The 15,890-nt window shown below is 41.8% G+C and overlaps 1 protein-coding gene across 2 annotated transcripts in view; it reads right to left on the bottom strand.

Moving 5' to 3' along the window:
- Positions 1-1,369, bottom strand: part of NCAM2 (neural cell adhesion molecule 2) — a 299,824-nt gene extending 298,455 nt beyond the window's left edge. For both annotated transcript variants that reach the window (XM_063126744.1, XM_063126745.1), the window contains exon 1: positions 1,258-1,369. In XM_063126744.1, coding sequence (XP_062982814.1) covers positions 1,258-1,309 — 52 coding nt within the window. In that variant the 5' untranslated portion in view covers positions 1,310-1,369. The remainder of the gene's footprint in view (positions 1-1,257) is intronic.
- Positions 1,370-15,890: the final 14,521 nt, after the last annotated feature.

Here is a 15,890-nt window from a genome sequence, read left to right on the forward strand (position 1 = left end):
CCCCTGCTGGACAAAACCAGTCAGTAAAAAGAGCAACCTAGAAAATGCATTCAAGCCAAGAACCAACCCGAGTTAATTGGATCCCACCCCACCCTTTAAGAATATATTTTATACATATAATAGATGCCATGTTCCTCTCCTCTGAACTTCCTTTTATTCCCCCCTATTTATAAAGGAAAAAAACTAAACTTCAACATAGTGAGTTGCAATGAAATCTGTCAATCCTTCCATAAGGAGGGCAAAGCCAGCTCCTCCAGCAATTTAGCTCAGCCTTTAAGTCTTGCCAAAAACTTGTCTGAACAGTCTGAAACGCTGCAATTAATTTGCACAAAGAGGTTCTGTCAGTGTGTCACATTCACACAGTTCAGCGCTCCCTTTCCCTGACCAAAAGTAGTGGAATCCTGAAGTAACCTAGGAGTAAGTAGCACATAACAGGCTCAGTCCTGTCTCTGTTTTACGGGAAGCACTGCTAGAACATACACTGAAATACCATCTCAAACACATATGAGACATACACACAGTGAGAGAAAGACCAGGGGCATACAGGTATAGCCCGTGCCTTCAACTACTTTTCACCATACGACTGTCATTCATTTTACGGGTCTATAGATGCTATGCACTGCTTTGCATCAAAAACTGCTGTGTGCATACCTAGAGATACACAGATGTGTCATACCCAACACAGCACTCGATATCTGCTGACAGCAAATTCAGAATCCAATCGAAGGATGCTCTCCTTACAGAATCACAGAAAGCGAGAAAAAACATACCCACCTGAAGGAGGGCTCTAAAATTTCTCACTGACAGGGGCCGTTCTTGCCCTTTTTATTTATTTACGTTAAATCAAGTTTAATTCATTAGTACATTCAGAAAGGCTTTTTACTGCATAAAAAAAAAATCTGTTGTAACGAAACAAGAACAATCCTTGCTCTGCAAAAGAGGGTAGGAAAAAGATTCGCTCCCAAGGAAACTGCAGTTAACATCTCTATTTCTTTCTCTGTCCTTCCCCCATTTTAACAATAATCTAATCAATCATCATCATCATCATCATCATCATCAAAATTGCCAGCTTCCCTCCTGAGAAATAGATTTAAGACGGAGACCAACGCAAAAGTAATAAACTGATATTTCAGGTGTTAATGTGCTGGTGGTCTTGGAATTGCATTAAAATGTCGACGAAGAAGATCTGGATTAAGATCTGGAGGGTGAATGAAACAAGAAAAGAAGGAAAGAAGAAAGAAAGAGAAACCCTCCTACCTTGCCCGCTACCGAGGAACAATCCGAGCAGGTAGAGTGTCTGGAGGTTCATTTTCAGGAGCTGGCGCGGGTGGACAGTTCCCAAGTTCGAGGTGCCGCCGCCGAGCACCGGAAAAGCCCGCTCTGGCGCCGTACTTTGCCGCGGCTGCGTCTCCTCCTCGCTCTGAAGTCTCCCCCCTCAGTCAGCCAAACACACACGCAAACACTCACAGCGCGAGAGAAAACTCCAGCCCCAACGCCCGAGCAGCGCCGCTCACCAAGTGACTGCAAGCGCCTCGTCGCGCTTGCCTATATCAAGGAGGCAGCGGCAGAGGAGGAGCCGCTACACACATGAAGGGATGGCAAGTATCCCTCCGCCAGCACACATGCACGTTCTTACAGGAGCCGGTCCAGAGCGAAGGAGAGGGAAGGGGGGTGGGCGGAGTGGAGAGATTCTTCCGCCGCTCTGCTCACTCCGATGCTGGCGGCTGGGCGCCGAGGACGTTCTGTGCCTTTCCCCTGACTTGGATGCCACAAAGCGGCTCCTCGGGGCTGGAATGGGTTTGGGAGGCTCTGGCGTGGGAAAGGAGAGGGGGCTGCGCGTGGGGGTGGGGGAGAAGCCCGCGCTCTTGGGAAGGGAGCAAAACGCAAGGGGCTGAGGCGAGGAGAGAGAGAGAGAGAGAGAGAGGAGGAAGTTTGCAGGAGCTGAAAGCGGCTGGATGCCCAGGCATGGACGCATATGCAGATGGGGAGGGGAAGCAGGTGGGGACGGGCATGCATATGCAGTGCGACAGGTCGTAGCGAGGGAGGCTGGAAAAGGAGGCAGGCGGCTTTGGAAGGGGCTGCATGCATATGCTGGCGTCTGGGGTAGCAGCAGAGGGCCCGAGCAGGATGAAAGTCTGCCTGTAGACGCTGCAACAGGGGGATGCTGCAGACGAGTGGGCGGGGGGCTGAGCGCGTACCAGGGTGCTGGTTCTTTACAGACGCGAAGTGTTGCATGCCAAGGCTGGGAGTGGCTGCATGGATAGATTCTCGGTCGGGGTGGAGGAAACAAAAAGGCTGGGGCCGGAGTGGGGAAGGCGAGACCCGAGGCATCTGGAATGCCACCTGAGACCAACGTGGGTGGAACATGACTGATGTGGTGATAATAGGTCCAAAGAAAATGCAAGAGTTCAAGTTACAGTCTAATCGGGGATATTGTGCATAGGGTTGAAAGGGAGAGCAGCAGAAAAGATAACTCCACAATCGTCTATTTGTCATCATCATCAGACATGGTTGAAAGGAATGGCCTAGAAAAAAATGGCCAAAAGTGGGGAGACACATCACAAATAAAGGTTCTTCTTCCAAGTCTGCAAGGGAGGTCTTCATGAGGAGTCAGGCACCTGTGAGGGCAAGGTAACCAGTGTGGATGCTGATTAGTATCTCCATATTTATTACTTCATGTATACCCTACCTTTCCTCCAAGGAATTGAAGGCAGCATATGTTCTCTGTCACCGCCTCCCTTTATCATCACAACAAGGCTTGTGAGTTATGTTGGGATGAAAGATCATGAATGGGCCACAGGCATCCATTAAGCTTCATGGCTGAATGGGGATTGAACCTGGGTTGTCCCAATTCTAGTCCAGCACTCGAACTACTACAGCATACTCAGTCTTTCATGTTCACCTGCATCACAGTCCATGCACCGCTGAAGTGGCAGCTGCCCTGTTTGGTATAGGTGAGAATGTGTATCCCTGTAAAAGGCAACTGTTTAGAATAATAGTTGGAGGGAGTCTGTAGTCCGTCTACTCCACTGTCCCTGCTCCGCTCAGGAAATCCAGAACTAAAGCATCCCCAGCAAATGGCTGTTTAACCTCTGTTTGAAGATGTCTAGTGAAGGAGAGTCCACCCCTGGGTAATTGGTTCCATTGTCAAAGTGTTCATGATCAAGACGTTTCTCCTAATGTTTAACCAAAATCTACCCCCAGTAATGTTCAATTATCTAGCCCTGCCCTGTGGAAGTTTTTGCAATCCTCTATTTAACAGCTCTTCAGATACTTAGAAAGTGCTATATTTTCCCCCACCCTGCCACTGCCTTCCACTCTTCCTTTCTCCAAGCTAAACATATCCAGTTCCTTCAATCTTTCCTCATAGTTGTGTACAATTAGGGCTGGATTGGGTCCATATCTTTAGGTCAGCTCTAGGAACCTCACAGAGCTCTTTGTTCAAATCTAGAAGAAAATAAATTAGAAACCTGATGTTCAGTACGGAACTCATTAAAAACCATCTGACAGTGTTAAAAACTTGGGGGCAGGAAGTATACCCCCCAAAGAGTTACTTCTCATTAACACTAGCTTGAAAGCTGTCACTTGGTATACACATTATACACAAATGCCAATTACTGGAAATATCTGGTGACTTTTCTTTTTCTTTTTTTTTAAGATTCATCCTGAAAAAATAAATGGGGGGGCTTAAGTGTACCCCATAATAGTTTATATATCTCCACTTTGGTTATAATGCTGACATTTGGAATGTGCATGATACTGGTTACTAGAACAGTCAGAAAATGTTACATCTAATAGTCACATATTGGGACTTGATATTTACCTTATAATAAAGAGCAACATTCCCATGTGGAACAAACTAAGTGAAACAGGACAAGAATGGTGGTCTGTAGTTGTTCCAGTGCCTCTTCACATACTTGAATTAAGTTTGGGACAATTTTTAATAGCAGCTCAAAACATACATCTATGTTTTCAAAATGAATGATACTAGTATATAGGGAGGAGGGCAGATAGATCATGCATCCATGTCCAATCATGCCAGCTGTATGCTCTAAGAATAATGGAATGTTAATGGAGTGATGGTTGAGACTTCAAGGGAATAATAATAATAATATAATCCAATATGGGCCTGTTATTCATAGGTACTAGGCAGAATGGCAAGATAAACATGTGGATTTACAATTATGTCATATGAAGAGTAATACAAAATGATGATCTCCTGGAACAGCAAGAGAACTAACATGGGGATTTAACTACAAAGGGAGCCTATGGGAACAAGGGAATGGCAAGGGTGACAATAAGGAGAAAGGGGAGAATTATACTAACATGAGAGAAGGAAGTACTTACTAAAAGAGAGTCTGTAATAAAGGAAGGGACGAATATACTCCTTGAGATAGGACGGAACTAATGGTTATCCAGAACAGGCAGAAGAATAAAATGAAGGTTGATTTAAGGGGAGGCAGGATATAAATAATTGATTTAAATTGAGTTTCCCTGTAGGTATTTCATATATTTTCTGAACTATGGCCCAATCAATAAACCCTGAAAATTTGCTACTAAATTTTGATTATTACTTTATTATTAAAAGTACACAATTTCATTATTACAACCAGACTTTGAATCTTTTGGTCACACTGTATATATTTTAGATGCTTTTCTTTTTTTCCTTTTACCTACAGGGAAGGATCTTTCATATGATCTCTCAAATTGTGAGGTTATGAGGAAAAAAAGGAACCTGCACACTGATCAATTCCATTTCCTTTCCTTTCTAGCATTGCTCCTCTCCTTCCACTTCGCTCTGCTTTGGCCTAGCCCCATCCTCGCAAACACAAAGTAAATATTCATATTTGAGAAATTATCAAATCGGTTCTTCATTTACATAGAAAAGCCTCCTTTAATTCTTTATATCTGGCAGAAGCACTTATTCGGTTTAGAGATTAACTTTAGGGCTAACATTTATATCATTATAAACCAAATTATTTATGATAAACATCGTGTTTTATTTCAATTTCTTTTTTTAATATCTGATTTATATGTTTTAAAACTGATTTTTATTTCTTATTTTTAAAGATTTTTCATCCATCTGGAATGTTAGTAGAAGAAGGTCTTTGAGACTGTGTATAATTATAATAGTCAAGATGACATAAGAAGGAAAGAACCACGATGGCTGATCATCTTTATTATGCAAAATACCCCTTTTAGTTTTGTTTTGTTTTGCTATTCAGCCTCATCATCACCTCCATTTTGTTTATATGCCATCCAGATCTGCTAATAGTACCTTTTCTTCCCATAAATTCTCACATCCCATGTTGATGTGAAATTCCTTTGTTTCAAATTAAATCCAGCTGCCTCATAAAATGTGTGTTACCATGTGAAAAGAACACATTTTCCCCCTTTTTGCTTCCTTCCTCCAGCTTTTGCTTGCTGGAATAGGTGCTGCTAACACTAGTCAACTACACTGATGGACAATAGATTCAAAACAGAGAAGCGTAGGTATATATCAGTATATGGAATTCACTGCCAGAAGATATAGTGATGCCACTTGCGTAGATAACTTTAAGGCGGAATTAAACCAATTCCTAGAAGAAAGCTTCAGAAATGGCTGTAAACCATGATATGTAGCAGAATGCCCATTCAACTGAATGCCAGTCACTAGAGGAGCAACAGAGGGGAGGGGAGGAAGGACAGCTGTGTGCAGAATTCCCAGCAGTATTTGATTGGCCTTAGTGGGAATCAGGTTGCTGAATTACATAACCCCGTCCATGGGTGTGATCCAGCAAACCTCTTCTTATGTGCACTCGAGTCCTGCTGGATCATACCAAGGACCTATTGAATCAAGTATTATGTTACCACAGAAGCCAGGCAGTTGTCCATAGGAAGCCCACAAGCAGCACATGAGTGCATCCCTCCTGCCATATTTCCGAGCAACTGGAATATAGAGACATGCTGCTTCAGTTATGGAGGCAACATATAGCCATCAGGACAACTAGCCATTAAAGCCTTATCCTCCATCAATTTGTCTAATCCCCTTTTCAAGCCATCCAATTTGGAGCTACCACTACATCTTGTAGTAGTTAATTCCATAGTTTAACTATGCACTGTGTGAAAAAGTACATCTTTTTGCTTATCCTGAAGCTCCCAATATGAAGCTTCATTAGAAGACCCTGGATTTGAGTACTATGAGAGAGGCATGGAGAAGATCCCAGGTTCAACCCCCAACATCTTCAGGTAGGGCTGGAATCACTCCTGCCTGAAACTCCAGAGAGTCGCTGCCTGTCAGTGTTAGCAATTCTAGGCCAGATAGACCGAGGGTCTGACTCAGTAGAAGGCAGCTTTCTCTGTTCCTATGTTTTATAATAAAACATAGGAACCCTAAATAATAATTCTGTGTTGTCAGCAAACTTGGCCACCCTCTGCTCTTTCCTAACTCCTGATTTCAGATCATTTATAAATAAATTTAAAAGGACTGGTCCCAATACAGATCCTCGGATGACCTCACCTTTTACATCACTCCATTGGGAGAAGTGACCTAATCTTTGTTTTTCACTGTTTCACTGCTGGTTGAACATTTGGGGCAACCCTATACAACCCCAAGTGCTCTTACAGTGTTGTTATCTTTCCTGGCATAATTCTGTGTTTGACACATGACTCTTGCCTGGGATTGTATACACAGAAGTGTCCACAAATTATTGTATTTGATACTGGCGGATGGACCAGAGCTCAGTGGCAAAGTGCATGGTTTGCATGCAGAATGTCTTTGGCTCAATCTCTGGTGTCTCCAGTTAAAGGGATCAAATATGGGAGGGCGTGGAAGAATTATCCCAGAGACCCTGGAGAGCTGTTGCTCATCACCAATTCTGGCCCGCTTGCATTGGCTGCCTATACGTTTCTGAGCCCAATTCAAGGTACTGGTTTTAATCTATAAAGTCCTACATGGCTTGGGACCACAATACCTGATGGAACGCCTCTCCCAACATGAACGTACCCGCACACTGCGCTTAACACCTAAGGTCCTCCTCCGAGTGCCTACTCCGAGGGAAGCTCGGAGGATGGCAACAAGGGAGAGGGCCTTTTCGGTGGTGGCCCCCCGACTGTGGAATGATCTCCCCAATGAGGCTCGCCTGGTGCCAACAATGTTATCTTTTAGGCACCAGGTCAAGACTTTTCTCTTCTCCCAGGCATTTAATACCATTTAACCATGCTAAGTTTGTTTTTTAACGGACCCCCAGAACTGTTGTTTTTCATTGGATACTGTTGATTTTATACTGTTGTTTTTATGTTTTTAACTTTTGTAAACCGCCCAGAGAGCTTCGGCTATGGGGCGGTATATAAATGTAATAAATAAAATAAATAAAAATTACCATACTAGGCTACATGGACAAACAGTTTGACCTGGTATAACAGAGCTCCTTCTCTTTATTATTTGGCATATTTCCCATGGTCTTCTGCCTATCCTTTTAATGAGCTCTATAACAGCTCCCTTTTGGAATGCTTCACTGATCTGTTGAGAGAGGTGGACATCTCGGTGATCCCAACAGAAGTGACCAGCATTTCATATTTATTGAGGTAAGGCTCTCTGCTTCTTGTGCAGCTCCACTCACACCTATTATTATTTGGTTTTCTCCCCATTGTTTTCAGTTGTGTTTGCATTAGATGCCATGGTTTCCAGTGAGTGTTTTTATGACTTGGAAATATGTTTGGAAAGCCTGTGCTCCCTGCTCCCTTCAACTGGTGATTGGTATTCAATTTGTTGGCTGCTACTAGTGCTCAGAAGAGCTAACATTCACCAATGAGCTCATATTTTTAAGCTGGTGGGTTCTAGCCAGGTTCAGTCTGAACTGGACAATAAAGAATTTTGTGAAGAAGTGATGATGCATTATTTGGATTTGTTTGCACGACTTTACATCCCCCCTCTGTCACCTCCCCCCCCCAAGAGTGTGTTTATTCTCTTCTCTTGCCAGTCATTTCATGTGAAGAAATCTTTCAATAATATTAGGAAAGAGGACATTTGGGAGCCTTCCTTATGTTTGGAAGTGTCACAAATCCTCACACCTATTCATTTACTTGTCTTGGAAATTGCTGGTTCTGGCTTCTTTATTAGCACAAAGAGAGAGAGAGAGAGAGAAAGAAAAAAAATCCCTTCCTTTTCTATGAATATACATTTTCTGAGATGTAATCAATGCAATTTTGCAAAGGACCTTTCTTCAGAAAAAAAAATAGCACCTTAAAATACAAGATGTTGTTTTTGTAACAGGTGTAGTGAAGAAAGTTTGCATTCCCTCTTTCCCCATTAAAAAGTGGTCAGAAAATGTGAGTCGATGGATACTTCCCATTTTCACTAGCTGGTAATGAGGCCAGATCTCCTAGACTGGAGAGCCCCATGTTTAGTCCAATGCACAAATGGAGCTCCTGAAAAGGAATGTGCATGCAAATCTTCACCTTCAATTGATATGATTGCAGAAAAAGTGGGATCAGCATCTCTACACAGTGAATGTGTTATGCTCTGTCACCTACCACCTTTTTAACTCTGACTCCTATTCAGGAGGAGGTTGCTTGGCTAAAGCTCCTAGGTTCACTGCATTCTCTGTACCCAGTTAATTTCACCTCTCCATGGAAACCATTGAGGAATGTCTACTCATCACTGGTCTCTTCAAATATTTATCCTGTTCTTCTACTCCCTCTTTATATACATTCCCCAAGGTTTCTAGGTAGCTTTTCAACACTGCAACAGTGTGCAAGCTAGGCTCGGATCAATGCTTACTGGACTCTAGTGCACTATCACTTCATCCCCTGCTTTCCTTTGTACACATCTGCAGCTGTCCCTGTAGTGGGGCTGCCATCATACTGATCTTACAGGCACATTTGATATAATGGACTGTAACAAGGTGTGGCAGTAGCTGATCTTTCTGAGGTGACTAGAGCTTTCCATCAGTGGTATTACCAGTCACGCCTACAAGATCAGAATCAGTAACTGTAATGGATGTCTATTTATCATCACTGAGGAAAATGTAGCAACCCTCAAAATTCAATTATATTGTCTATGTTGTCCATTATGCATGTGCCAGATCCAAATCCTTGGGGACTTTGTGAGTATGCATGGTGTTCATGAACTTAACAATGGCATTAATGACTTTTTAAAAACTAATTTAAAGACACAAGGAGTGACCATTCAGAGAATAGTAGAGTTGGAAGGGGCTTATAAGATCATCGAGTCCAACCCCCTGTTCATTACAGGAATCCACCCTAATGCATACCTGACAGATGGTTGTCCAGCTGCCTCTTGAATGCCTCTAGGGTGGGAAAGCCCTCGACCTCCCTAGGCAATTGGTTCCATTGTCATACTGCTCTAACAGTCAGGAAGTTTTTCCTGATGTCAAGCAGGAATCCAGCTTCCTGCAATTTGAGCCCATTATTCCATGTCCTGCAATTGGAGGATCGAGAAGAGATCCTGGCCCACCTCTGTGTGACAACCTTTCAAGTATTTGAAGAGCGCTGTCATGTCTCTCCTCAATCTTCTTTTCTCCAGACTGAACATGCCCAGTTCTTTCAGTCTCTTCCCATAGGGCTTTGTTTCCAGACCCCTGATCATCCTGGTTGCCCTCCTCTGAACACGCTCTAGCTTGTCTGCATTCTTCTTGAAGTGTGGTGTCCAGAACTGGATGCAATACTCAAGATGAGGCCTAACCAGGGCCAAATACAGGGGAACCAGTACCTCACATGATTTGGAAGTTATACTTATATTAATGCAGCCCAGAATAGCATTTGGGTTTTTTGCAGCTACATCACACTGTTGGCTCATATTCAGTGATCTATGTAGTAGTGATCTATAACAATTCCAAGATCCTTCTTTTTCGTAGTATTGCTGAGCCAAGTATCCCCCATCTTGTAACTGTGCATTTAGTTTCTTTTTCCTCAGTGCAGAACTTGACATTTATCCCTATTAAATTTCATTCTGTTGTTTTCAGCCCAGTGCTCCAGCCCATTCATTCCAGTGGAAGCTTTTTTCCATAATGCAAAGAGCTGGCCTGCCCCCAATATGGATTTGGACCTCAGCATGGGGCAAAGGATTAAAGCCCACCTAAGCCCATGCCAGGGCCCCAATCCAAATCAAGGTCCCTCTGCCTGCATTTTTTTTAAAAAAAATCATTCATACATTTTCCTGACTATGTGACTGGCAGTGTGTCTGGTTTAGCCCTCAGTATGCTAATTATATAGGACTAGATGTCCCTTGCTTTGTAAGCTTGTGAAGTCACGACTTTCCTCCAAAGAGATACCTGAATGGTATCGCTGGCTGGATGCCTCACAGCTAACTTGTATGCACTCTGGGGAAGACTAAGTTGATACTAAGGATGAGCTGCTGATGTGTATATAACCTGAGATCTTCATGAAATAAAAAAGGAGGCAGAAGTCTCTCTTCAGGATAAGAGGCAAAATGTTATGGAGTTCTTTTCCTCTCTATGTGCCATTAAATTGGGTGGGTTTGTGTAGGAGAAATGATTTGTACTGCTGCCTAATTGCTTAAATGTTTTCAGGAATAAGGGTAAACTCAAGGATATGATAAAGTGTTTCTCTAAATCATGACTGAAGGCCTTAACTAAAAGCCCGATAAAGTCAATAGTCTACTTTCCTTTGATTTCAGAAGGAGACATGCTATGTGTGTGACTGGCTTGCATTAGTATCATTCTTTCTGTATTCACTCAGAACAGTGATGTGGGCTAGAAAATGTAGAAAGTAAGGAATTGTCAGGGTTTTTATAGAATCTATCTGTATTTTGTGATGGCATAAATGTCTCCTTTTCAGATACAAAAATCTGATGGAAGTTCTGGCAGAGCTGATTTTATTTTTATTTTATTTTTGCTTTGCTTTGTATATGTAATAATTAATGCTCAAAATGATAATATTGCATCATGAAAAGGTTGGGAATCTCAGATGAATTTTGTGAAGATCCAACAGCTTTGAAATACAATGATGACTATTGACAAACCCCTTAAATATACTTGTCAACCTTCTCTAGCATAAATTTAACACATGGAGAAATATACTTTTATTCTCAGTGCCAGGAATATGTGCCTAAAATAGCTATATTTTGAAACAGCACTATTTAGAAACTTAGAATGAACAAAACACACAAGGGAAATAGTGTTATATAATCACTGTGATTTTAATGTAGTCACTGTTTAATGAGCAGGTGTCTGGATGTAATATTAAACCACAGTGTAGCATTATGTGAGTGACCCGAAGGTTCACTGCAGCTCCTTCCTCCCCTTGCACCCTCTCTGATGTCTGCTTTTGTGGCAAACCATATTTTGGCAAACTGGCTACGATTTCTGCAAACTACAGTTAGAAACCATGATCAAATGGTGGTTTCTAATTGTAGTTTAAAGGCAAATAGTAGTTTGCCAAAAAACAAAATCAAAACATAGTTTGCCCAGTTCAGATGTAAAATCCAACTTTAATTTTCCATACGGTCAGCAGTCAGAAACAGAATCATAGCTTACTCTTGTAATGCCAAGCCATGGTTTGGCATTACATCTGAACCAAAATGGAGGGAGGCATCATTCTGCATTAAAAAAAAAAAATCAGGTTAATGGTTGACTGTATAGCTTAAAGTAAACATCCATGAAATTGTTTGTTATCAACCGGAGCCTTTTAAGAATAAGTACTTATATTTTTGTAACGATGATTTTGAAAAAATGTGAAATCTCTTGCAGGGCCAGTCCTGTGTCCTTAGAAATCCTGGATGAAAAGAGAAAAACTTGTGATATCACAGAAAATTAGGAACAAACGGGGACTTATTTTCGTACAATAAGCAAAAACAAATAAGCTGTCATCTTCAAACATTTTGAATGAATGTTGATGAGCCAAAGTGAGTAATCATTCCAAATGGGATGCTTTCTCACAAACAATTAAACATACAATTGAGTAAGCACTAACAAGGATTAGTCAACAGTGAGCAACAGCTTTACAATGGTGTAGCAAAGATGCACAGTATGAACAAAAGACTAATGTTGGCACTACTCCTGTTTTAACAGTATCTCATAGTGGATCTCTTAAAAGACTTAAATTATTCCTACTTACTTTAAACTTTGAAGAAAATGTTCATATATCTAAGATGCAATCCTATTCCTACTTTAAATAAATCCAACAGAACCCAATAGGATTTACTTTTGAGTAGACATGAACTGAATTGCACCGTTAAATATCTTTTAGTTCAGTATAAATTAAATTAGTAGGGAGTTATCTGTGAGAGATTTTCTCTTAAAAGGGACATTATTGAGATTATTTGTTTTCATTGTTGAACTACTAAAGAGAAAATGAATTCATTTTCAAAAGACTTGCATTTATTCCAAATATATGTAATTATCCTTGACTGTTTTAAATTAATTGTATCAAATGTAGAAACTGATACTTCAGTAAGAGCAAAATTCTTTTATTGGTAGAGTACAATGGCCACATAATGAGAAGACAGGATACCCTGGAGAAGAGGCTGATGCTAGGGAAAGTGGAAGGCAAAAGGAAGAGGGGCCGACCAAGGGCATGATGGATGGATGATATTCTGGAGGTGACAGACTTGACCTTGGGGAAGCTAGGGGTGGCGACAGCCGACAGAAAGCTCTGGCGTGGGCTGGTCCATGAAGTCACGAAGAGTCGGAAACGACTGAACGAATAAACAACAACAACAATGGCAAAACTCTTCCAGATCTTGCATTTTGTCCAACAGCTCAAACAACATTCAAATTGTATTATTCATTATAACTGAGGCCTAGTTGTTTATTTCAGATAGCCTGGTCCCAAGATGTATAGGTGATAACCAGCACTTTGAATTCTGCCTGGAAACCGACTGGTAGTCAGTAAAGTTGTTGTAACAAGGGAATCACATGCTCCCTGTAACCAGCCCCGGACAACATTCTGGCTGCAACATTCTAGATCAACTGAAGCTTCTGAACAGTTTATCCCTTCCCAGCGCAGAGCACATTGCAGTAGTCCAAACAGGATGCAACTAAAGCATATGCGCTAGCCTCAGCTGTGCAAATACACTCCTGGCCACCAAGAAGATCCGGGCATCCAGGTTCAGGGCCAAGTCCAAGGCCAGATCTATACCTTGAATCAAATCATTATGATCCCATGATGGTAAGGCTATATCCCTTTTTCACATTTATACCTCCTAGGGCACACAATGACATTTGTTGTGGTATTTGGATAATGTGGAATAGAAAGCAGGAAATAATACTATGAAAGCAGTATATGGAATGTGTAGTGCCCCAGCAGTTATCAGTCCACTTAAATACCACTATAAAGCAGTAGTGTATATCTAGCGTAAGATTACTCCCAAACTATGACCCAGAGTTTTCAGGGGAAGTGTAACTCCATCCAGCACAGGTTGAACAGGTATTCCCTGACCTGCCTTTTGACTGACCAAAAGCACGTCTGCCTTGTCTGGATTAAGCTTCAATTTGTCTGCCTCATCCAGTCCTTTCCCAACATCAGGCACAGATTTAGAACCAGTGCAGCTTCCTTGGATTTAGATGGAAAGGAGAGATAGAGAGGGGTGTTGTCAGTTATTATTATTATTTATTTATTTATTTATTTATATAGCACCATCAATGTACATGGTGCTGTACAGATTACACAGTAAATAGCAAGACCCTGCCGCATAGGCTTACAATCTAATAAAGTTGTAGTAAACAATAAGGAGGGAAAGAGAGTGCAAACAGGCACAAGGAAGTGTAAACAGGCACCGGGTAGGGTGAAGGTGACAGTATAGGGTCAGAACAAACTCAATATTTAAAAGCTATAGGGAAAAGAAAAGTTTTGAGCTGAGTTTTAAAAGCTGTGATTGAGTTTGTAGTTCTCAAGTATTCTGGAAGAGCTTTCCAGGCGTAAGGGGCAGCAGAAGAAAATGGACGGAGCCGAGCAAGGGAAGTAGAGGCCCTTGGGCAGGCGAGAAGCATGGCATCAGAGGAGCGGAGAGCACGAGCGGGGCAATAGTGTGAGATGAGAGAGGAGAGATAGGCAGTGTATTGGTGGTACCAAACCCCAAAACTGGACGGTCTCTTTTAGTGGTTCGTATATATGTTGATATTGATTTTATATTCTATCTTCATAAATACTGTGTTCTAACTTCCTGGATTTACTGGGATAGAAATGATGATGATTACAATATAAATAGTAATCAGAATATAATCATAATCTGTACTGCAAAGCCCCAAGGCCTTGTTCTCACTAGAATATGCATTGCAAAACTGCTTTTAGAAAACAGCAATATCTAATCAGAAGAACTTAGTGTCTAATTTAAAAAAGAATCAACTGATGTATTTAAAACAACAACAACAACCCCACAATAACTTAAGAAGTATCAGCGGTGGAGAAAAAAGGAACCTTGGGAGAGATAAGGCAGTATTAAACCATGAAATCATACCTCTGTGAAATCTGGTGGAGGTTGTGGCTGTTTTGCCTTCACTTGTTAGTACAGTTCTGGTCCTATGTCTTATTCCCCCACCCAATAGTGCTATAACCAGATATAGGGCTGAATCCACAATTAGTCATGATTCTGAAATCATGATTGTTAGTCATAGGATGATGGGACACTTGACTGGCAGCAGCTGTCCAAGGTTTTAGGCAGGATTCCTTCCTAGCCCTACCTGGAGAAATTGGGGATTGAACCTGGGAACTTCCACGTGCTCTTCCACTGAGCTATGTCCCGTCCCACCCATCATAACTAAATTAAGTACATAAGAACATAAGTGACGTGCTGGATCAGACCAAGGATCTAGTCCAGCACTCTGTTCACACAGTGGCCAACAACCTGTCGACCAGGGACCAACAAAGCAGGACATGGTGGAACAGCACCCTCCTTCCCATGTTCCCCAGCAACTGGTGCACACAGGTTTACTGTCTCATATACTGGAGATAGCACATAACCATCAGGGCTAGTAGCCATTGATAGCCTTCTCCAGGAATTTATCCAACCTGCTTTTAAAGCCATCCAAATTGCTGGCCATCACTACATCTTGTGGTAGTGAGTTCCATAATTTAGCTACGTGCTGTGTGAAGAAATACTTCCTTTTATTTGTCCTGAATCTCCCACCAATCAGCTTCATGGGATGAACCTGGGTTCTAGTATTTTGAGAGAGGGAGAAAAATGTCTCCCTATCCACATTCTCCATACCATGCATAATTTTGTACACCTCTATCACGTCTCCCCTTAGCCTCCTTTTTCCCAAGCTAAACTATCCCAGCTATTGTAACCTTCCCTCATAGGGGAGATGCTCCAGCCATGTAATTATTTTAGTTGCCCTTTTCTGCACTTTTTTTTAGGTGTGGTGACCAGAACAGTACACAGTATTCTGTGTGGCTACACCATAGATTTATATAAAGGGAGTATGATACTGGCAGTTTTATTCTCAATTCCCTTTTTTATGATGCCTAACATGGAGTTCGCCTTCTTTACACCGGCTGCACATTGGGTTGCCATTTCATTGAGCTGTCCACCACAACCCCAAGATCTCTTTCTTGTTCGGTCACTGCCAGCTCAGTTCCCATCAGGTTATACTGTACGTGAAGTGGAGGTTTCCCCCCCAACATGCATCGCCTTACACTTGCTTACATTGAACCGCATCTGCCATTTGGATGCCCACTCTCCCAGCTTGGAAATCCCTTTGATGCTCTTCACAATCCCTTTGTGTTTAACTATCTTAAATAATTTGGTATCATCAGCAAATTTAGCCATTTCAGTGCTCACTTCTAATTCCAGATCATTTATGAACAAGTTGAAAAGAATTGGTCCCAATACTGATCCCTGTGGGACCCCATTATTTACTTCCTTCCATTGGGAAAATTTACCATTTATTCCTACTCTTTGCTTTCTCTTCTTTAATCAGTTACTAAAC

This window comes from Elgaria multicarinata, chromosome 5 (genome assembly GCF_023053635.1).
Source record: "Elgaria multicarinata webbii isolate HBS135686 ecotype San Diego chromosome 5, rElgMul1.1.pri, whole genome shotgun sequence".
Taxonomy (NCBI): domain Eukaryota; kingdom Metazoa; phylum Chordata; class Lepidosauria; order Squamata; family Anguidae; genus Elgaria; species Elgaria multicarinata.